This window comes from Pristis pectinata, chromosome 9 (genome assembly GCF_009764475.1).
Source record: "Pristis pectinata isolate sPriPec2 chromosome 9, sPriPec2.1.pri, whole genome shotgun sequence".
Lineage (NCBI taxonomy): Eukaryota > Metazoa > Chordata > Chondrichthyes > Rhinopristiformes > Pristidae > Pristis > Pristis pectinata.
The window spans coordinates 23,722,900-23,747,330 of record NC_067413.1 but is presented as its reverse complement, the minus strand read 5'-3'; the positions used below and the strand labels follow the sequence as shown (position 1 = coordinate 23,747,330).

At 40.0% G+C, this 24,431-nt stretch overlaps 1 protein-coding gene across 6 annotated transcripts in view; it reads left to right on the top strand.

The window, feature by feature from the left end:
* Positions 1-24,431, top strand: part of LOC127574573 (DNA topoisomerase 1-like) — an 85,336-nt gene that overhangs the window by 21,667 nt on the left and 39,238 nt on the right. For 5 of the 6 annotated variants that reach the window (XM_052023680.1, XM_052023679.1, XM_052023678.1 and 2 more), the window contains 3 exons: positions 1,779-1,865; positions 5,472-5,535; positions 16,595-16,758. In XM_052023680.1, the coding sequence (XP_051879640.1) occupies positions 1,779-1,865; positions 5,472-5,535; positions 16,595-16,758 (315 nt within the window). Of the gene's footprint in view, positions 1-1,778; positions 1,866-5,471; positions 5,536-16,594; positions 16,759-18,161; positions 18,370-24,431 lie in introns of those variants that run through there. The other variant, XM_052023683.1, reaches the window with a different exon arrangement.

The following is a 24,431-nucleotide window of genomic DNA, read 5'->3' as shown; positions in this document are numbered from 1 at the left end:
TTCCTGAAAAAGGTCTTGAAATTGTTTTTTGCTGGTACTTTGTTCTGTGCATTAATTTGATACATTTCTCATGATAATCTTCTACATCACTTAATATATTTATAGTTGTTAGATTTTCCCTCAATTGCCTTCATTCAAGGCTGAAAAATACTTGTTTTTCTAATCTTCCTTCAGGAGTCAGTCATCCAAAAATCAACCTCATCCTTCTTTCAGTACTTCAAAGTAGTTATTACCCTTCTGCTTAGAGTTGCTAGCTTTCAAACTGCTGTCCTGACAATTCCTTCTCCAGTAGTATCTTCACTAGCTGTACTCTGATTTGGAGGAACACTGGAAATTGCAGCTGAAGTAATATTTGGAATAAGGACTCCCCCACAGTACTGCCGCCTCCATTGTATTACTGTCTGCCTGGCTGTTGGGAGCCGTACCCAATAACAAACAGGAGGCCCCTGAGCACTAGACCAGACTACAAGATTATTTGAATTAATATCTCTACTGCATCCTCCCTCCCTCCCAGTTTGTACTTTTGGAGATATTCACATGTATGTATGTGAACTTGAAGGGTTCCCAGATAAAATCAATGATACGAAGGGCAATGGTTTTGATGGTAGAAAGGGAAGGAATGTGTCTGGCTTTCTCAATAAAGGAAGTGAGAAAGGTTTGTCCATTACTTTAAAATGTGAAAAGCTAGTTTTTTTGGAAAACAAAAGGTGTTCTGTTTCTTTTCTGAGCAGCCTAGAATGTTGTTTTAGAGTTTAATGGTTAGATTTCAGGAATGGGAAACTGGCAAACCCTTCATTATATTTTCTTTTTCTTCTTTTGCTTATTAGTACCATTTTATATAGTGATGTTGGTTAGAGGAGGTGGTTTGCCCCATTAAACCAATGTTGCTCCTGGGATCTTTTGTCTGATAGTTGGGGATTGCAAGTCCCAGTACAAACTACACTGACAATTCCCACCCACAATCTTTTCCTTGTTGTTTGAATACAATTTTGCAATCTACTTGACCTCAACAATAAAAATTTAATGTGTCATCATTACTTGTAATATAGCCTGACTAGAATACTGTACTGATAGACTTGAATTCTGTTGGAAGTATAGCTCAGAATTTGACTTTTTTTGGATAGCTATTATAAATTCGCTGGACACAGTTAATTTTCCTCTGCTCCAACTAGTTTGAAAGCACTCCCAAGACTACCTACAAGTAACATCTCTGTCTGCATGCACTTCTCTTGGTTTAGTGTAATATTTGAAATTTGATCAATTTGTATGTGGATAAACATGATGAAAAGAAACATGATCAGGCTCGTGTGGTAATTGTGCTTTAAAACAAAAATGCTAGTCAGTTTTTCTCACTTTGGTGGGGAGAATCTAGAACTGGGCCTAGTTTCAGAAAAGTTCCATTTAACCTGGAGAAGAGGAGTTTCTTCTGATGGTCATGAATATTTGAAATTGTCTCCCTCAGAGAGCTGATGAATTAATGAATATTTTCAACCCAACAATAGACAGATTTTTGGGCTTTGAGTCCAGAGTTATAGCAAACAGGCAGTAAAGTGGAGTTGAGAAAAAAGTTAGATTAGCCATGGTTTTGACTACCAGAGAAAGCTTAAGAGCCCAAATGGCCTTCTGCTCTTATTTCTTGTTTTTACAAAACTGTGCTTCTGTCAAAAGGTAAAGATTCCTAGAAAGGGAACAGAAAAAAAATCACCTGATTAACTGTGATATGAATTTATGATGTCCTGGCCATTTAGAAATCTTATTTTTACATATATAATTTGTAGGCTGGATGAGGAACAAGATGTGGACGGAAACACGTTTCCTGTTGAATGTACTAAGAAAAGGATCCACTGTGATGTCAATTCTGACCAGTAAGTGTCACGGTTAAATGGTATGATGGTCAAACATTTGATCTAATGAAGTCAATTACCAAGTATTTACTGAATATCCACTGTTGCTTCCTTTAAGTTCACGGCCTTGTGTATTTGGAACAAGATCCAAGTGTGCAAAAACTGGTTAAGATATGTCTAAAATGCCTTTTGTTATCTGTGCCCATGCTGGGGAAGTCTCTCTGTATGTCCACATTGTGTGCATTGCAAATTAAGATCAAATTTGCTTAATTTTGCTACAAATGCACAAAGGATCAAATTGAGACCAGTGGTTGTTATTTTTAAAAGTAAAATACACTTGCACAAAGTAGAGAAACATTTCACTACGCATGAGAATTAATAGCTCCTTTTCAGCCAGAAATCTTAGGCTTTAGTACAGGTCCTTGGAGAAAGCTCTCTAATCAAAGAATGAGCTGTTTACCATTACTATTTATCTTGTACCTCCAAAGCAATTTCAGACTAATATCACAAGATTCCCTTCAATTTTGTGAATTTCACTTTAATGTTAATATTTTGGGTATAATACACAGACCTTTTGGAAGTGTTTCTAAACCATCTTCAGAGGTTTTGCTGTGCACATCTGAATGACTTTCAAATCTTAATCTTCCATCACTTTAGCATTTATTGGTCTACATCAGTAGTAACTCCTTGATTTTAAAATTCTCATCCTTGCTATGAAGCCCCTGTATAGTTTTGCTCTTCATTGTCTTTGTAACTTTCTCCATCCTGTTACCTACCAAAAATTCATATCCTTCCAACCTTTGCCTCCTGCATGCAGCAGCTGTATTAGTAGATGGGAAATCTAGTAACTTGGACAAATAATCCATAGTCAAGAATTCAGATATCACCACAACATAGAGGAAATTTGAATTCAGTTAATAGAACAATATTTATTTCAGATTTATGACAAGTTCAAGAAGGCAAGTAACCACCACCTTCTCAAGAAATATAATGGGCAATTGATACTGGCCATTGTTAACAACATCCAATAAATGAATGAATGAAATATTCCCACCCACAATCTCTTTCTTTGCTTAACTCGCAGTGCTTTTGTCTTCACCTTTCAAAACTATAAGCTTATGAATTCCCTCTCCAGACCAAGATATCTCCCTTTCCACACCACCCCCCCACCCGTGCAATGATTTGAACCTTCCTCTTTAATCAATGGTTTTGTTTCAGGTTAATGAAAAGGAAGGTGGTGGCAAGATAGAAGGGCTCAAGAAAAATGAGAAATAATTGGCTCTGGTCAGGTGCAACAGCCAAAATGTCACAGTGAACACAGAAGAATTCTGATTTATGTGGTGTTTCAAAGAGTATAGTTTCTGTTTAGTGAACAGCAGATTTCATCCTTCAAGTGACTTACAGCATTAAAAATGTTGGTGTTGAGTTGAGCTGGATTTTGTATCCAAGTATTTTGAAGTCTTTTGATGTTCATCGCAATTTATGCACCAATATCATACCAACTTAAATGTGCAGTTTGTCATCAGTGACCAAAAGATGCTGTCTCAATTCCACTGCACCATTGTTCATGAAAACAGCATTTTAGTTCCTCAATTTTTAAGGTCCATCCTACATCATTGCAACAGCTGTGAACCAAACCTGCAGCAGAAAGTTCAGTCTTGTTATTTTGTGTATTACCTTAATTTCATTTGAAGTGTTAACAGCATTGACCGTTGTCTGAAGTCTCATTCAAATTATTACTTTTGGACTTTTAATCTACCTGTCAATCAAACTTTAGTCACGCTTTGTTCTTTCTATACCATCAGTTTGTGTGTTCACTCCCAGTCTCTTCTGAACTGCTCTCTATTCATTCACTGTGATGTCATGCCCCCACCAAACTCCCCTCTCATTTTGTGAACTACTTTTTGCTTGAATGTTATTGTTCGGTGCTATCGATCATTTCATTTTTAAGTAGCCTTTCCGGACTTGCTGTCACTCCAATACTGAAAGATATCTCCGTGTGAAATCTTTTTGTGGAGTAGCCAGTGTTAAAACTAGCAGAAATTCTCAATAGGACAATTATTGGTGTCATTTTCACAAATTGTTAAATTATTTTTAACTCTTACTGGGATTTCAACCCTCTACTATAACAAGTGAGATGTTATACTCTAACCCTTTGAAGAGAAATCCTGAACATCTTTGTGAGTTAATCATTGGTGCTTTGTGATGTTATGTGTTGTCACGCTTGTGATAATGTGAGTTCCGTTTCAAATGACAGTTTACTGATAGTGTTCCAAACGTGGTCAGAGAATTGCATTGTAGGAACATTGCTGAGTAAACTGATCTGTATTTGCAGCAGCTGATCTATTCAAATGTTCAGGTGTGTCTTTGTTAGCAACAATGCTAATAATGCTTCATTCATAACCTTGCATAGGTCTAACTGTCTAAAGAGATCTATGTGATAGAGTTAATTGTCCATTTTATTTAGAAAAAAACAAGTTGGGATGATGGAATATTGTAGAGGTCATAATCTCTCCAATGTGTATCCATTTTACATCAATATTCCCTTATGGCACAGTGTGTTAAACTTAGAATCACATAAAAGCATTTCTATGTTTTTGTGATCATGAACAATAATCTGCATGTTTGTTGAAACTTGGTGAAAAGAATATAGATTTCGTCCTTTCCAGGCTACCATCAATATTATGTAAGTTATAAGCCATATAGCTGCCAGAGGAAGTGGTTGAGGCATTTACAATAACAACTTTTAAAATACAGTTGGACAGGTACATGGATTGGAAAGGTTAAGGTTTGCCAAATGCTGGCAAATGGGACTAGCTTGACGAGGCATCTTGGTCAGCATGGACCAGTTGGGCCAAAGGGCCTGTTTCCATGCTGTATAACTCTGACTCTATATGAGGTTGTGCACTGATTGGCAGCATTCTCCTTGAATGTAGGCCTTGCAATTAAGGTGTCTCCTATATTTATTAACCAAATGAAGCCTATTATTAGATGGTGATTGCAGCAGCTCAAAATTGGATTATATTGTCATTCTCCCCACCACCCAGAAATCCTATCTCTAGTCATGGGCCTACAAAATATTTCAGTTGATGTGAACTCAGAAACATTTGCTTCATAGAACTCATCATCATTTTTGGCAAAACAAATAATTGTTATTTGTTTTGCCAAAGAAATCAAATAATATCCTACTATAATTTTCTCAGTCTTCTTCTCTTCTCTTCCCCCCCCTCCCCCCCCCCCAACAAATAACAAATATAAATTTGTGTTATGATGCATTTAATCCTGCCCCTTGCAAGTCTTAAAGAACTTCACAGTGGATCACTGAAATACACTGACCATTTTGCAGACAGCAAGATTCTACAAAAAGCAATGTGTTAACTGTCAACTTTCTTTTGCCTTGTTGTCAAATTGTGGCCAAAATGCTGAGACCTTGTTCTTGAAATGGAGCCATGGAATCTTTACCAACCACTTGAAAAGCAGGAACTAACGTTATACTTGCATTCTTTATCAAACATTTGTAAGAATGTCATCAACCGAGCAACACTTCAAAGTGTATCCCTTCAATGTGGTTCAATATTGGTTAAATTTTATAACTTGTTTTTAAAACTATTTTACTTCTATTTTTAGGCAAAAGGGTAAATCCAAGCGGTTAAAAATGGAGGAAGCTGAGGAGGAGGATGAAATTCCTCAGGTATGTTTTTATAACTTTTTGTTACTGATTTTGCTGCTATAATTCATGAATTAAACCATTCTTAAAGTGGATGACTTATACTGCCCTTGTAATTTTTATTCTTTGATGAAATGAGGGTATGATTGGCCACAAAAGCTATGTGCTATGGACAGTTAAGTTATTCCTGCAACAAAAGATCAGATCAAATTGCTTTAGTCCTGCCACATTGATTTGTGAATGATGGTGGAGAATTAAACAGCAAACAGAAGGAGATGGTTCCAAGACTATCTCCATCCTTGACAATACTTCACGTGCCAGTGCCAAACAGGAAACACTCATTTCGGATCATATTCAGTTAGAAGTACCAGGCAGATGATCCATTTCTGTGGCCTCCTGAAGTTCCTGCCATCACAGAAGTTGTCAGCAGCTATTTCAATCCATTCTAATGATATATAGAGCACTACAGTAAAGGCTGTGGAACCAACTTCAGTTGTAGTGCTGAAGACTTGTGCTCTGAAGCTAGCTGTCCACCTGGTCAAGCTTCTTACAGTACATTTGCAACAATGGTAACTACCTGACCGTATGGGAAAATTACCAGTAATGTCCTGCCTGCAAGGAAAGGGATAAATCCAATCTATTTAATTAAGATCACATCAATGTACACTCAGTTATCAGAAAAATGATGGCACGTGTGCTTGACAACATTCATCTAGAACATACTCACCAAGCCACAGTTTGAATTTTGTCTGAGCCACTTGGCTCCAGACCTCATTTTAGCCTTAGTGCAAAGAGACCAAACAACTAAATTCTAAAGATGAAATGAATTTGACTGCCCTTGACATCAAGGCAGCATATGACTGAATGTTGAGATGGAGCACTGGTAAAACTGGCCATTGGGGATCAAGGGGGGAACATTCCAGTGGCTGCAGTCATATCTCGCTCAGATGAAGATAGCTATGTAGATCACTCAGCCCTAGAACATTGTTACAGGAGTTTCTCAAGGCAGTAGCCTTGGTTAAACCATTTTCAGCTGCTTCATCATAAAGTCGTAAAGTCATCATAAAGTCGTAACTGCATAATGGTCAGTTGTTTCACAGCTCCTCAGATTACAACTGCCCTTGCCTGTATTACAGGAAGACTTGAACTATAGACATGAACTGAAAAGTGCCAATAACATTCCTGGTCCCAGCTGCACAAGTGGTCAGCAATGACTGTCTCCAAAATGAGAATCTAATTACTAACAATATTACCATCACTGAATCAGTATGCTGGGAATCACCATTGTTCAAAAACTTGCTGGGAACAGCTACACAAATACTCTTGTTCCAAGAACAGGCCAGGGGGTAACTAGTAGGAAGTAACTCATCTTCTGCACTAAGGTTTCCTCCCATTTATAGGGCATAATGCCAGAGACATAATCGAAAGCTCTCCCCTGACCTGGAAGAGTGCAGCTCTAATACAGATCAATAATCTTGATATCATTCATGACAAGACAGCGGTACTTAACAGAAATCACTTGGTATCATGCTTCAGAATATGCAATTATGGTGTATAACCTTTCTCTGCCATTTTTTCCCTTCCTGCTGCCTCGCTCTTTCCCTCATTACTGCACATCTCAATGTGCTCTTCTTTGTCCCCTTGTGAATGCCACTACTTCTGTCTCTGATACCTTTTTCTCCTTCTTCACCAGAAGTGCATGGTGGTACTTGCCTTGAATACTAAGTAAATAATTCTCAGATATAGTTTGCAAGATGTCTAACATATGCACACAGTCCTCTATATCCCGAAGGGATAAGGGCATGGTATTCCTGCAGATAACAAAATTCAGTCTCCACTAAGCCCCTCCTTTGTACCCAATACAATCCTTGAATAAACATAAATATGCTCTGTAATGTTCTAAAATCATTAACACATCTTAATAAATACATTTAAACATGTAATAAGGCAGTGGTATTGGCTAACAAACTACTACTAAGCACTAATTAGCTTTGAAATCACATGGTGCAGCTGAGTAAATTAGAACAGTGCACAGTAGAGAACTGGTTGACACAAGTGATCTAGAAACTGGTCATGTGATTTATGCAGGCAATGATTGGTTTCTCAATGCGTATGTATATATAGATATCAAAGCAAAAAACAAACTGCTCAGCATGTTGAGCAGCATCTGTGGTGGGAAAGGAATTGTTTGCTGCATTAGGACTAAAGAGGTAATATAGCCAGTATAAAATAGAGAGGCAGGTAGTGGAGTGGGAGGGGTGAGGCTGGGAGATGGGCAGGCAAATGATGGATGGAGGCAGGCAAAACAAGAGAAAAAGGAAGCCAGGAGGGGGTAAGGGAGGGCGAAGGTGACAGCAGGAACACAAAGGCTACCAGTGTTGGAATCTGAAAAGTATGAAAGATGATAATGGGAATCATTAGGGGAGAGGGGAAAGGCAGATGGAACCAGGACCAGAGTTTTGGGGGGGGGGGGGAAGCTGGTGGGTGAAATGTGTGGGTTGAGGAGACAGAAATGGGTGATGGGGGGGCTGGAATGTAGGTGTGGGAAAGGGGACAAAAATAGGGGGACTAGTAGAGAATTGGGGAGAGAGGGGGGTATATAGATATCTTTGTTTATTAAAAATTGAAGACCACCTTGTGCCAACCTCATGAGTTGTGGAGCCATGGATAGTAAATTAGTAATGATTGTGTGTAAGTAGTAGATAGACAGTGATAAGTGGAGAGATAATAGGTTACATTTGTACATGGGTGAAATGAGCAGTCACAGTGGCATTACTGAAATTTAATGCAGTGAATTTACATACTTAACAGGAGGGAATATAAATAGCACAGTTTTAGAGGAGGTGCAAGAAAAATGGCTGTTTGCAAATACAAATCTCTTACAGTTAGCAAGACAGGTTGGGGGCAGTTGCTTAAGGATAATGGCTTTCTATCTAGAGGCATAGAATACAAAACTGAAAATGTAAACCATATTTTTATGTAAATCAGTAGAGTTGTCCAATTCTGTACATCAATTTATTAAACATTTGATAGGTAAAACTGTTTGCATTGGCAGCAATAATGTTAACCAAAATTATGATCTGGGGCAACATGCTAAAAAGATTGAGGAAAATAGGACCAGTTGGTAACTTTCAAAACTGGATTAGATATATCCTTAAAATATTTTTTTAAAAAATGCAGGGTTTTGGAGGGGTGGGGGAGGGGGTGGTGGTGGTAGTAGTGAAGGGAGTGGGACTAATTGGGATGTCCTTTAAGACTGTTATGCATATAAAAGCCAGATAGTTTCCTTGTGAATTGCATTATTCTGTTGTACTAGATGACCCCAATGGGAATTTTATTGTTTCTGCTGTTTGAGATACTTAAAAGATTTAAATTAATAAGAGTTTTATGTATTTTTTGCCATGCAAAAAAAATAATTTGGTCTAATGCCTGAAGTTCATGATCAAGTACCTTGTTTATTTCTATTTGATATTATACTGAGTGGCTACTGTTCTCAGACTACTCAGTATTATCATAGGTTTCAGTAATTTTATGCTGGATATTGCAGGACCAAGGGCTGTAAAAACAACGAGAAGTGCCACAATGGTGGTTGATGTTTAATGTCACCTCGTAAGTGGTGTTAGGTACCTTTCATAGTCCCAGTCCTTCAAATATTTTTACAGGTGTGGTTTTAAAAAAAAATCAGTAAGCTAAAACCACTTCTGTGATATTGCTACAACATTGATGTGGTCATACCTGAATTGATATATGCATAATATATTTCCTTTTGTTTTAAAAAAAACTACCCTTTTTAATTACACAAGTATGCTTTTTTTTCTTGTTTGCAGTTTGAAAGCCTGTTAGTCTTTCTGTTTACATTTGTTTTAAAAACTCTCAAATGAAAACCAAGGCTCTGTTCTTCAAGACTGCAAATGATTACAAAAGGACACTAAATCTTTATTGCTGGGACCACAGGAGATTCAACAGGAATGTGAATTTTTGAGCAGAAAGTAGAATCTCTTTAGGATTCTTGCATTTCTGTCCTGTCGGTAGGAACATGTCTGAATTGAAGTTGCAGGTACTGGTGTGATACTAATAGAGTATCATCAAAATTATGTATGTTGTATTGCTGGATGACTGTTAATTCCATTATTCACATTTTCTATTGATGCTTCCTTCAATGTAAAGATTTGGGAGAGGTGGCGAAGGAGCAAATCTAAATCCATGGCAGATATTGAGACATGGAGAAGTTGCAGTTTTCTACATGCTGAACTTTCCATCTGTCATGACTCTACGAGGAAGAATTGGCATTTAATGTGGTCATAGAATCATACATCATGAAAACAGGTCACTTGGCCCAACTCATCCACATCAACCAATGGACACCCTTCAATATTAACCCATTGCCCAGCAGTAGTACATAGTCCTGTATGCCTGAACGATTCAAGTATTCATCTGGACACTTATTAAATGTCAACAAACCAGCTTCATATCTCCTCTGAAGCTCTTCCCCTTTCACTAAACCTTGGTACTCTAATTTTATCTATCCCTGATTATGAGGAAAAGTTTCCTGCAGTCTACTCTGTCTATACCCCTCACAATTGTATATACCTCAATCATGTCCCCTTTTAACCTCCTCCACTCCACAGAGAAAAGACCTAGCTTCTCCAGTCTCTCCTTGTAACTAAACTGCTGTATCCCAGGCAACATGCTGGTGAATTTCCTAGGCACCCTCTCCAGCACATCCATCCTATATGTTGGTGACCAGAATTGTACTATGTATTCCACCTGAGGTCTCACCAAGGTTTTATAATGTTGGAGCATAACCTCCCTACTTCTGTATTCAATACTGTGGTGAATGAAGGCCAGTATCCCATATGCCTTCCTAACCACATCATTTAATTGTGTTGCCACCTTCAAGATCTATGGACTTGTATTCTAAGGTCCCTCGGTTCCTCAATATCCCTAAGACTCTACCATTCACAGTGCATGTCTTGGCCTCATTAGTTCTCCCAAAATACATCACCTCACATTTGTCTGGATTAAATGCCATCTGCCATTTTTCAGCCCATGTCACCAACACATCAATATCTCTTGGCAGCCTAACCTTCCACACTATCAAGTGTGACAATCTTGATGTCATCTGCAAAATTACTGGTCTTGCCTCCCAAATACACATTCAAGTCATTCACATATTTTACAAACAACAAGGGTCCCAGCACTGATCCTTATGAGACACCACTAGTCACAGGCATCCAGTCTCGAAAAAAGGCCCTCTACCAATGCCCTATCTCCTATTACCAAACCAATTTTGGATCCATTTTAACAACTTGCCCTGGATTCTGTGGGCCCCAACTTCTTGAGCCAGTTTCCCATGTGGGAGCTTGTCAAAGGCTTTACTGAAGTCCGTGTAAATCACATATACTACCTGGCCCTCATCAATACACTTCTGTTACCTCTTCAAAGGATTCAATCAGATTGGTCAGACAGGTTCTACCTTCCACAAAGCCACGTAGTCTGTCTCTGATTAGTCCTTGCCTTTGTGTGTGATCATTTAGACCCTAAGATGTAGGAGCAGAATTAGGCCATTCAGCCCATCAAATCTGCTCTGTCATTCAATCATAGCTGATTTGTTTTTGTTTCAACCCTATTCTCATGTCTTCCCCCTGTAACCCTTAACCCCTTTACCAATCAAGCACCTGTCAATCTTGGCCCGAAATACACCCAGTGACTTGGCCTCCACAGGTCTGCATGGCAATGAATTCAACAGATTTATCACTCTGTGGCTGAAGAAATTCCTCCTCATCTCAGTTTTAAAGGGACATCCCTTTTTGAGGCAGCACCCTCTGATCCTAGACTCTATTTGGTAGGCTTCAATGAGATTTCCCCCCGCCCCCACATTCTTCTGAACTCCAAGTACAAGCGGAGAGCCATCAAACGCTTGTTGTATGTTAAAACCTTTCATTCCTGGGATTATTCTTTTGAGCCTACTCTGGACCGTCTCAAGGGCAAGCACATCTTTCCTTAAATATGGGGCCCAAAATTGCTCTCAGTATTCCAAATGAGGTCTGACTAATGCCTAATAAAGCCTCAGCAGTACATCCTTGCTTTTATACTCCATTGAAATGAATACTAACATTGCATTTGTCTTCCTTACTACCAGCTCAAACTACAAGTTACTCTTAAGGGAATCCTGAAGTAAGACTCCCGAGTCCCATTGCTCATCATATTTCTGAATTCTCTCCCCATTTAGAAAATTTTACACCTTTTATTCTTCCTACCAAAGTGCATAACCCCAAACTTCCCTACACTGTATTCTATCTGCCACTTCTTTGCCCACTCCTAACCTGTCTAAGTTCTTCTGCAGGCTCCCTGCCCCCGCAACAGGACCTGTCCCACAATTTCTCTTCTTCTCTCACAGCAATTTGTCCTCTCCCTCAATTTTTTTCCAGTATTTTCCTTACCACTGATATTAGGTTCACAGGTATGTAGTTACCAGGCTTTTTCCTGCTTCCTGCCTTAAAAATGGGAACTATGTTTGCTGTCTTTTAATCTTTTGGTACTTCACTTGTGTCCTATGAAAATTTTCAAATCTCACCCAACAACTGCTTCCCTTGCCTCCCTCAGCACTCTGGAAAAATCCTGGAGACTTATCCATCTTTAAGCCTGCCAAGGCATCAAGTTACTTTATTTGTGGAGACTGCACTAGACTTTCATCTACCCCTTTGTGAATACCGATGAAGAGCCTTCGTTTAGGATGGCTGCATGCCTAGATTGTCCCGAATGGGCTCTATTTATTTTCCTTAATCTTAGAACATAGAACACAATAGCACAGTACAGGCCCTTTGGCCCACAATGTTGTGCCGACATTTTATCCTGTTCTAAGATCTATCTAACCCTTCCCTCCCACATAGCCCCCTATTTTTTCTATCATTCATGTGTCTATGTAAGAGTCTCTTAAATGTCCCTAATGTATCTGCCCCACAACCTCTGCTGGCAGTGCGTTCCACGCACCCACCACTCTGTGTTTAAAAAAAAACTTACCCCCTGACGTCCCTCTTAGATCCCCTCGTGTTAGCCATTGTCGCCCTGGGAAAAAGTCTCTGTCCACTCGATCTGTGCCTCTTATCATCTTGTACACCTCTATCAAGTCACTTCTCATCCTCCTCCTCTCCAAAGAGAAGAGCCCTAGCTTGCTCAACCTATCCTCATAAGACGTACTCTCCAATCCAGGCAACATCCTGGTAAATCTCCTCTGCACCCTCTCTAAAGCTTCCACATCCTTTCTATAATGAGGTGACCAGAACTGAACACAATACTCGAAGTGTGGTCTGACCAGAGTTCTATAGAGCTGCAACAGCACCTCACAGCTCTTGAACTCAATACCCCGACTAATGAAGGCCAACACTCCATACGCCTTCTTAACAACCCTATCGACCTGCGTGGCAACCTTGAGGGATCTATGGACGTGGACCCCAAGATCCTTCTGTTCCTCGACACTGCTAAGAGCCCTGCCATTAACCTTGTATTCTGCCTTCAAATTTGATCTCTCGAAGTGTATCACTTCACACTTCTGCGACTTCTCAGCCCAGCTCTGCATTCTATCAATATCCTGTTGTAATCTACAGCAACCTTCTGCATTATTCACAACACCACCAACCTTTGTATCATCAGCAAACTTACTAATCCACCCTTCCACATCCTCATCCAAGTCATTTATAAAAATCACAAAGAGCAGGGGTCCCAGAACAGATCCCTGTGGAACACCACTGGTCACCGACCTCTAGGCAGAATACACTCCGTCTACCACCACCCTCTGTCTTCTATGGGCAAGCCAATGCTGAATCCACACAGTGAAGTTTCCCTGGATCCCATATCTCCTGACTTTCTGAATAAGCCTTCCATGAGGAACTTTATCAAACACCTTACTAAAATCCATGTACACCACACCCACTGCTCTACCTTCATTAATGTGCTTTGTCACATCCTCAAAGAATTCATTCAGGCTCGTGAGGCATGACCTGCCCCTCACAAAGCTATGCTGACTGCCCCTAATCAGCCTATGCTTCTCCAAATGCCCATAAATCCTGTCTCTAAGAATCTTCTCCAGTAATTTGCCCACCACTGAAGTAAGACTTACTGGTCTGTAATTCCTGGGGTTATCCCTACTTCCTTTCTTATACAAAGGAACAACATTTGCCACCCTCCAATCATCCAGCACTACTCCTGTGGCCAGGGAGGATGCAAAGATCGTCGTCAAAGGTGTAGCAATCTCTTCCCTAGCTTCCTGTTATAACCTTAGATATATCCCGTCCGGCCCTAGTGACTTATCTATCCTAATGTCTTTCAATAGTTCCAGCACATCATCTTTCCTCATCAATATGCCCTAGCATATCAGCCTGTCATACACCATCCTTACAAACGTCGAGGTCTCTCTCTCTGGTGAATACCAAAGCAAAGTATTCATTAAGGACCTCCCCTACCTCTTCTGACTCCAGGCACGTTTCCTATTTTATCCCTGATCAGTCCTACTTTCACTCTAGTCATTCTCTTATTCTTCACATACATGTAGAATGCCTTGGGGTTTTCCTTGATCCTACTCGCCAAGGACTTCCCATGCCCCCCTCTAGCTCTCCTAAGTCCATTCTTAAGCTCCCTCCTGACTACCTTGTAACTCTTCAGAGCCCTGTCTCATCCATGCTTTCTAAACCTTAGGTAAGCTTCTTTCTTCCTCTTGACAAGATATTGTACATCTCGTGTCAACCACGGTTCCTTCACTCTACCATCCTTACCCTGCCTCAATGGGACAAACTTATCCAGAGCCCCCTGCAAGTATTCCTTAAACAACCTCCACATTTCCAATGTGCACCTCCCCAAGAACATTTGTTCCCAATTTATGCTCCCAAGTTCCTGCCTAATAGCATCATAATTCCTCTCCCCCAGTTAAATACTTTCCCATATCAAAAAAACTGAAGGAAAGTTGGCTGGATTTTGACCGCCGCACGTTTCAGCTGACTTTGAATTTAAGTCAGACATCATTGAGCTCTGGTTGAAGATTTACTTGTGTAAGTGGTGAACGAAGACATGGTCAAGTTCATCAGTTACGACCATTTCTGATTAATAACTCAGTTTCACAGTGCATGCTGGATTGGAGAATGGTGTCTTCTTTGAAGGTTGATCAAGCACCCTCTTTAATCCCCCTCTGATCTATTTGGTACTATAAGTTCCTTTCCAGATTTGAGGTCAAACAGATCTAGTAGCTAATACTTGTACTAATGGGATGGTAGAAATTTAGTTGAGTGGTTTAATGCTGTCTCAGCATAGCAAATGAAAGACACCTTTCCATCAAGTCCTTTCATATATAAATGTAGCAAAAAGAAGACTGGATATAGCTCCTCTTGCACATACAACAAAAATAGTCTGCAGGTGGTCAATTTCCAGATGTAGCTTATGAATGAGAGTCACTTCAATTCCTCACCATACAAGATCTCACCCACCTTGCCATTTGCTTAGCAGTTGGAGAAGTATGCAGTATAATGTAACTATATCGTGTACTGGAACTAAAAGTACATTTTCTACACATTGCAATATAGGTATTGATCAACAATTTTGCGATTCTTTTATTGTCAGTATTTGGAAGAGTTGCAGGATTAATGACTGGAATCTGAGTGACTTATTGCATACATCAAAATGTCTGTATCGCTTTGAAATTGGTACACTGGAAAGATGGAGTTGAGGCAGCTATCTTATGTAAATAGTAATAATTGAGAGAAGTAAGGACCAAATGTCACTAATATGTTGCAGCCAGAAGTTCCATAATCTTTGCATAGCATGTGATCAAATGCTAATTCCTCCACCACCTTTTAAGACAGAGATATACAACATGTCATGCTTGAGATTTTAACCAGGTGAAATTTTGGGCATCTTCGAGCAGCTGAGGCATGTGAATCTTCTCACAGTTAAGAAGTTCATGTGTTCAAGTTCAAGTTAACTTTATTGTCATTCACCCATATACCATAAAAACACAGAGAGGAATGAAATGTCGTTTCCCCCAGACTCTCAACAGAGAACATACATAGAACAGAAGACTTAGAATAAACGCAGACAAAAAAATTGTGCAAGTACAAATAGTGCAAAAAAAACGGTATATACAGAATACAAATTTAGTGCAGAGTTAGTGCAAAACCGAGATGGACGAAGAAAATACAGAACTGTGTGCTACGCTAATTGTATAAACAAGCTCAGCAGCAGCCAAAGTTCTTATATGCCGTTGTGCAAACCAGGGCTTTTGACACGGCATTTGTCAGAAGCTGTATTCAGGAGCCTGACAGCCTGGGGGGGAAAATAACTTTTGTACAGTCTAGTAGTTCTGGCCCGGATGCTCCAGTACCGCTTGCTAGGTGGCAGTGGGACAAATAGGTCGTGGGAGGGAAGAGAAGGGTCATCTATGATTCTGTAGACCTTGCATGTGTATTATGTGTTGTAGATATCCAGGATGGAGGGAAGAGGTATTCCTATGATCTTTCCAGCTGTACTCGCAATTCTCTGCAAAGACTTACGGTCAGAGATGTTACAGTTACTGTACCAGGCAGAGATGCAGCTGGTCAGGACACTGTCAATGGTACCCCTGTAGAATGTGGTGAGGGTTGAGGAGGGCAGGTTTACTCTCTTCAAAATACTGGTCATAGTATTTGTAGGCACAGCCTTTTGAGTTGGAGTAGATGGGAAGGTAACATGTTGTGAGCTTATGCTGAGGATTTGATGGTAAATTTCATTTTGTAATTTACTCTTAATCCCTCAAGTTCAAATATTTCTGTTTTCCATTTGTAAGGTATTGTTCACCAGAATATTATTTCAACTAGAAATGAGAAACATCTGAATTAATTATCTGCTGAATAGCATGAAGAGTTAAGTGTGTTGTTAATCAACTGGGTATCTTAACTGAATAAGATCTGTTTGCCACAGTCTTTACTACTTTTTCTTTAGCAACCAAGAAATATACACTATTTAAAGAAAACATTAAAATGGACAGAATTAACTTTGTTCCCAACCCCACTTTACTGCTCATAAATTGTTTCAACATCCTGTTTAAATTTCAAAACAGACATCATATTCATGCAAGGGGCATGGAAAAGGATCCGTGAAGCGAAACAAGAATGTGAAGAATAATGTCACAGCAAAAGAGAAAAAGAAACTGAAGAAGGATGGAAAAAATGAGCATCATTTGAAAGAGGAGGAAGAGAAGCAAGATGTAGAGAAATGGAAATGGTGAGATTGAGGTTTAGGATTGTTATTGTGCAATAGTACATAGGTACTGTGCTTAGTGTTCAGGATACATTCCTAGTAATGAGTTTGCTAATGGAATCTGGCAGTGGTGCTATGCCAAGAACTTGATATAAGCACCTGATGCCCCCCCCCCCCCCCCCCCCCTCCCCAAGCTGTGCAAGGAAACTAGAGCAAAGCCCTGCTGTCCTTGAGCACTCCCACAGCAACGAATTGCATGTAGTGAGGTAGTTTTGGAGAGCAGCTGTGCTGGGGAATGGTGTGTGGAGTCGGGGGGGGGGGGGGGGGGGGAGCGGGGGAGTGATCAGGATAGTTGGTGTTTTGCTGCAATATTGACGGGCATCCAAATCCTGTATTTTCTCTCCTCACGTCTTTTTGGATTTGATATGAAGCCAAATAGGTGACATGGAAGCTTCCAACTCTTCCATCAGAGGGTAATGAGAAAGATCTTAGGTTCTGGGTTTTCTGTCTGTGTATGGAGCAGGTACTGCCATTTCTAGCGATGATCTACATTGCCACGTGGACCAGGGTACAGCCCTGAGCCCCATGCTGTAGCACTGCTCTTCCCAACAAGCCCAATATCAGCCTTTGCAGGCAGCCTCTCAGTGGGTGATCTATTATTGTAAGAGTGCCAGTACAGGGCAGCAGATCGCTCCAGATTCTTAGCATGCAACTGTACAACACACACAAATGTTTTCTTCAGGTACAAGAGGGCAAGTATTTGTGAATGTTTGAACGAGAGGATCAAGGCCATAATAATGAATTGGCATTCTGAAGATCCCAATGTGCCATTTTAATTTTTACAAAAGCTGGTTATTTTTAAAAGGTTCACCATATCTCTTCTGTGAAACCTCAAAGCTGTGCCTCAAAAATTTACTGGCAATAGAAATATACCCACAGGAAAATCATTTTAGATAATCTGCACAGGTTCTTGAACTTGCATCTTTGTGTTTCTGAAGTAAAGGTGCTGTGATTGAGGTAAATATTAACTGTCACTTCAGGCTTTATTCCACTTCATTAATTTTGGAAGGTTTGATTCCTTAATGGTATGCACGCTCTATAGAAATAAGAGCTGAAAAAAATATAAGGTTTAAAATTGACACTTCAATTGTAGCATCCAGAAGATGCCTGAGAATTTGCAAAGACCAAATATTCTAAAGTGAATCAAAATAATGAAACTGCCAATAATAACTGAAGCTGTTTGTTCCTTTCTCTCATACACTTTATCTCCCTGTCTGTTCACTTGTACAACAAATCTCAAAAGGAACTGAAGGTGAGGCTAGTTCTTGTCTGCAGGGTCGGTTATCATGTGCGCATGTTTTTTGTATGATGTGGGGAAAGAAATTAGTGGAGCCACAGGAAGTGTTTCCAGGTTGAAAGTTCAAAACAGAATGAGAAGAGTTTCATCAACAGTGTTTTGAAGGGAGCTAGGCATAGGGATATCAACCCAGGTTATGTTTTTGTTATGTTAAGAGCTGTGACCTCTATAACAAAAGTTGCCTTTATTAGCTTCAACGTTGGGCATACTTGCTTATCTCTGACCAATTTAAGAAGCACAATTAGTCTTGTTCGGAATTTACATTTTGCATTGAAGAGGTAAGTTGCAGCTTTCAATTCTGCAGCTTGTGGAAATTACTTGGATGGTTTTCAAAAAAAAAACAGTTTGTCTAGTAATATTCACTTGTTAAAGCATTTTTACTTCATTTTATACTAGTCAAATTTAAAGGGAAAGTACCCTTAACAGTGTTGGGTGTACAGAGGAATCTTGGGGTCCAAGTCCATAGCTCCCTGAAAGTAGCTGCACAAGTTAATAGGGTGGTAAAGAAAGCGTATGGCATGCTTGGCTTTATTAGTCGAGGCGTTGGTTTCAAGAATCAGGAAGTCATGTTGCAGCTTTATAAAACTCTGATTAGGCTGCATCTGGAGTATTGCATTCAATTCTGATTGCCCCATTATAGGAAGGATGTGGAGTCTTTGGAGAGGGTGCAGAAGAGGTTTGCCAGGATGCTGCCTGCATTAGTGGGCATGTGCTACAAGGAGAGGTTGGACAAACTTGGGTTGCTTTCTCTGGAGTGGCAGAGGCTGAGGGGAGACCTGATAGAAGTTTATAAAATTGAGAGGCATAGATAGACAACTGATATCTTTCTCCCGGGGTTAAAATATCTAATACCAGAGGGCATGCATTTAAGATGAGAGGGGGAAAGTTCAAAGGAGATGTCAGGGGCAAGTTGTTCTCTCACAGTGATGTTCCTGGAATGCGCTGCCAGGGGTGGTGGTGGAGGCCAGACATGAGAGGGGCACTTAAGAGGCTCTTAAATAGGAACGTGAATATGCAGCAAATAGAGGGATATGGACCGTGTGCAGGCAGAAGGGATTAGTTTAATTAGGTGTCATTAACTTAATTAGTTCGGCACAACATTTTAGGCCAAAGGGCCTGTTCCAGTGCTGTACTGTTCTAGGTTTTCCTAAAACTTTGTGCTTTCACTCCTGAGGTGATGTATTCAACTTATTGGTGAAGGAATGTTCTGTGTGTGGGATTATTTGACTGGAAACTGGAAAGCTAGAGGTGGGTGGCTGCCAAATTGAAGTGAAGTTAGAAGAATAGAAAAATTGTTTCATCTGAAGCTTCAGAAAATAAAATTCAGTATGCCACTTCAGAGCACTATAAATGCATGTGAAACACCAGGGTCTTAAGTTCTCTCAGACCAGTAAGTGGACCACTGTAAAATGGGACTTTACAAACTGAGTAGATTTAAGTTGTAGAAGACTTTGGCTTAGAAATTGGATTACACACATTTTTGGTGCACTAAATGTATACTGAATTTGGTGTTAATATAGAATCTGAGGTCAGCAAACAAAAACTGCAAAATTGGAACATTGTTGCTTTAACCAATGTTAGTGTGATTTGCACCTTTTGGAAGATACAATAACTTATCCATACATTTTATGAAAATTGTTTGTTTGACTGGTAGCAGCAATGGCATTTGCTTCCTGACCCCTGGATCAGCACTTCTAAAGTGATCTTTCAATGACAGCCTCAAGTTTAAAAGAGAGCACTAAGGTGGGAATGATGGAGATTACTGAAGGTTTTGGTGAGGAGGCATGGGACAGACATTGTCATTGAAGGGGGATGGAGAGGTGCACATGAGCAATGGAACAAGTAGATTGGATTGGAGAGGTGAGTGGAGGTTGAAAGTGCCAGGATTGTCTGTGATGGGGCTGGGGTTGAGTCAGAGGCTGTAATCAAATCCTGTGTCACAACGGGCAGATGTTTTTATTAGAATAAAATTTGGAGGAAATTAATTCATTAAAATAAGAACCTGTTTCCATCAATAAACCTTTAAACACAAGTTTCACTACTTTCAGAGTGATGTATTCCTTTTTGAATTGTGTACTTAATTACATAAATCATAAATCACAGCTTTTTGAATTTCTGCTGTTAAGTTAATAAAACCTGCAATGACTTCCATGAGGAAGTGAAATTGATATCACGATGTATTGGTCAGTGTGTCCCTTCAACCCATTATGACTATGCCAACTATCAAGTACCCATCTATATTAATCCCATTTTCTTGCACTTGTTCTGTATCTATCTTCCTTTGACTTGAAGAATCAAATGTTCATACTCAAATGTAACAATCATTGCCTCTGCTACTCCATCAGGCAGTCTAGATTTCAATCACCCTCTCGGTGAAAATATTCTTCCACAGATCCAGTCTAGACATTCCTACTTTTATCTTTAAACCTTTGTCCTTTGGTTTTTGACATCTCTGCTAAAAGGAAAAGTTTCTAGCTATCAATGCTATCTATAATATCACCTCATAGTTTTATATGCCTCAATCCGGTCCCCCCTTGGCCTGTGTGACTCCAAGAAAACAAACACAGCTTATCCAATCTCTCTTCATAACTGAAATGTTCCATCTAGGGCAACATTCTGGTGAATCTCCTCAGCATCCTCTTCAGTGCAATCACTCCTTGTTGAGCAGTATGCTGATTACACAGGCCTGAAATCAGCCTTTTGTAGGTAAATATAGTAAACAGATAAATTTTGCATCATTACTTGCACGGTAGCGTAGTGGTTAGCGTGACACTATTACAGCGCCAGCGATCGGGGTTCGATTCCTGTCGCTGTCTGTAAGGAGTTTGTACATTCTCCCGTGTCTGCGTGGGTTTCTTCCGGGTGTTCCAGTTTCCTCCCACATTCCAAAGACGTATGGGTAGGTTAACTTGGGTTTAAAAATGGGCGGTGCAGACTCGTTGGGCCAGAAGGGCCTGTTACCATGCTGTAAAATTAAATAAATAAATAAATGGAATACATTGAAGAAAGTTCAAGGGAGTTTCCAGTTTAATTTAATGAATGGGATTCAACCACTAAACGTGCAAATGTTGTAAAAGATGTCCAAAATTTAATGCACTATCAACCTTTAAAACCCGGTACAAATGGATTTTCTCTCATCTGGGGTTTCTAGACATTGGTGGTCAAACACTTCCAGGTATTTGAATTTGATGTTTTAGTTTGTTTTAATTTGCTTTAACAAACAAGGTTGAGGAAATTTACTTTGAACAGTTTCTTCCAGTGCCAGTATCTTTCCTCTATTTAAACATGTTATGGGGAGGAAAGAAATCAAATGAGCAGAAACTGCTTTCCCCTTGCAAGCGAATCGGTAACTAGAGGGCAGATTTAAAATTAGCAGAACAATGAGAGAGAAATTAAGCAGTGCTCTAATAATGTGGTGGGCACTACCAATTGCTAATTAATTTTCTTTTCCAGCAAATTAATTAGCAATTTTTAAAGATGTGTATGTGACAGACAGACAAGGAGGGTGAGCAAGTAAAAAAAAATCAAGACTTGAGGGAAAATTACATGGAGGTGGGAGGAATTGCACAATTCTTACGAGTGAGTTTAGCCACTATTGTCCATCATTCCGTGTATAATATATAGTAACTCCTGTGTTGAGAGAGAGTGTTGAAGTACTTGGTTGTGGCTATCTGCTTTATGTGGCTTGCTGTCTAATGCAGCAGCTAGAATTTCCAAAGACCTTTAATTTCCTGTTGCCACATGATTTTATGTGTTGCATTTTGTTTTAATCTCTTCAAATTTAGTGGTGGATGTGTCAAACAGCACACAAGGCCATTTTATACAAATATGTACAAATTTGCAAACAGGTTACTAAACTCTCTAAATTACTTGAGATCTTCAGAATGAAATTGTGTGACTACTGTGAATGTGCAACAGTAGTCTGTGTTGAATATTAGATTGTGTACTGTGGATGTTGGACCAATCCTAAAGCATGACCAGTGCATGTCCTTTCAACTCCTGATCTTAATTGAAACTACCACAGATTAACGTTATCTAAAACTGTTGGCTGTAAGGGGGTCTAATTTGAGTTGAATGGGGTAGTTTCAAATCTTCTATTCTACATTCCTACTCTCAATAACCTCATCAGTTTGTCCTGGTTGACATTTAAAACGCTGGTTTACATGCTAGGTAAATCCAGTACTAAACAATGGGGGTATTATTGCCTCTGACTCCAAAAATGTTACTTTCCTTGTTTATTATAGTCACTCGCAGAATCCACCTCTTACAACTGCAGCACTACATTTTCTTTTGACTTTTCCGTGCACATTGTTAAATTGTGAAATAACATTGATAATCCTTTTAGTTATCTGGTATATTTACGTTATATCTGTTTAATAAAGTGAAAGCGTACTTTCACTTGATTACAGCAATTCGTAGATTCATTTGCCAAAATACTTTAGAAGCTGAATCACGGAGCTGCTTTCCTTGCATCACCAGGTCCACCACTTTGAGTATAGACACCCTGGGGGGAGGTGGAGTGAGAAGACGAAAGGCAGCTTCAATGACAATGATATGAGTGCATCCTGCAAGCTGCTGACTCACTATTTGTTGAAGATTGTACTTGACACACACCAGAACATTAAGTTTGAGCTTTGAGGGCATGGAGAAGGACTGCTTGTGTGAGTCCACTTCAGAAAATAGTGTAAAACTTGGATAAATTACATATTCATTATGATGCCCCTAAGAAAGCTTCCCTTCAATTTCATGCCCATGTATTGCATATATATACAAGGTGGTCTGACCACGTGAGAGAAAAAGATGTCATAACTCTTCTTCTTGTGCTTGCATTCACACCTGCCCTCTCTAGGGTAGGAGGTCCCATCCACATTACTGAAGGCTTTTGGGTGGCATAATAGTGCAGCTAACTAGAACTGCTGCAATACAACTCCAATGACCAAACTTCAATCCTGACCTCCATTAATGTTTCCATATTTACCCTGTGACAGCTTGGGTTTCTCTGAGTCCTCCAGTTTCCTCCCATATTCCAAAAATGTGCAGGTTGGGAGGTTAATGGGCAACTGCAAACTGCTCCTACTGTGTGGGTGAGTGGTAGAATCGGGGGGAACTGATGAAAATGTGGGAGAGTAAAAGGCATTAGGGTAGGATAGTATAAATGGGTGTAGATTAAGGGTCTTGACCCAAAACAACAACTGTCCATTTCCCCTCCGTAGATCCAGCCTGATTTGCTGAGTTCCTCCAGCTTTTTGTGTGTTGCTCGTGTGAATGGGTACTTGATGGTTAGCACAGACTCAGTGGGCCGAAGGGCTGGTTTCCGTGTTATTATCTTGCTATGACTCATGACCTCGGAATGATCGCATCCCCCAATGGCAAAGTTGACTGAGGGAATACCTTTGTTCATAATTTTGTCTGCGAGATCCCTCCTATGCACACAACATATTGGCATCCTGTGCAATATTGCTGCTACAGGACTCTGCAAAAACTGAGCTGCTTGCTTGCCACTGGTTTAATGTGCCCTTTTTAGCACTAAGAACTTCGAGGTAATACTCATTATAGTTTTGTGTTGCACCACTTGGCAAATGAAGTTTCTCCCAGTAATCTAGTTCACTAACTTGAGAGCATCTTTTTACAATATCAGTTTTGATCACGCAATACATTACTTTTACAAGTCCTCCCCCGGTTACAAACACCTGACTTATGGACACCCTATACATAAGAATGAGAATTTGAGAGGTGGGATGGATGGGGATGGATTTGCTGCCTGCAGTCCCTTCTCTTCTCACCCCTGCCCTGATCTGCAACAATTGGGGCCTGGGCCACGCTGAGCAAAGCTGGGAGCACTGAGCAGACTGCTTGCTCACTGACTCGGTGAGGCTGGCTGGCAGCTGCTCTTCCGGCCCCTGCTAGCACTCCCGCCATAGTTGTTTCTGTGATCTCCCACACACTGCTTTTGTTCATTTCCGACGTACAAACAGTTTGGGTTACAAACAGTTCTCAGGAATGGAACCATGTTGTAACCTGGAGACTGCCGGTATAGTCGCCAAAACACAAACAATATTTATAATGAGTGTTGGTATAATTTTGAACTAAGCAGAGTTACTCAGAACGGTTTATGATTTTAAATCTTCATTCTCATTAAGTATTCAATTCATAATGGGACAATGAATGTAAATTCAGCAGTGCACTGGACAAAAGGTGACATAAGATACAGAACTTGTCTTGCATTGAGTAGTCCTTCCCTTCACACTTTTCAGCAAAGGAATGAGGCAAGTCTGTGGAAGCACAGGATGAGAAGTTTGGTAGTGGATCACAGCCAATTGGTACGTGATAGTTGCCAGAA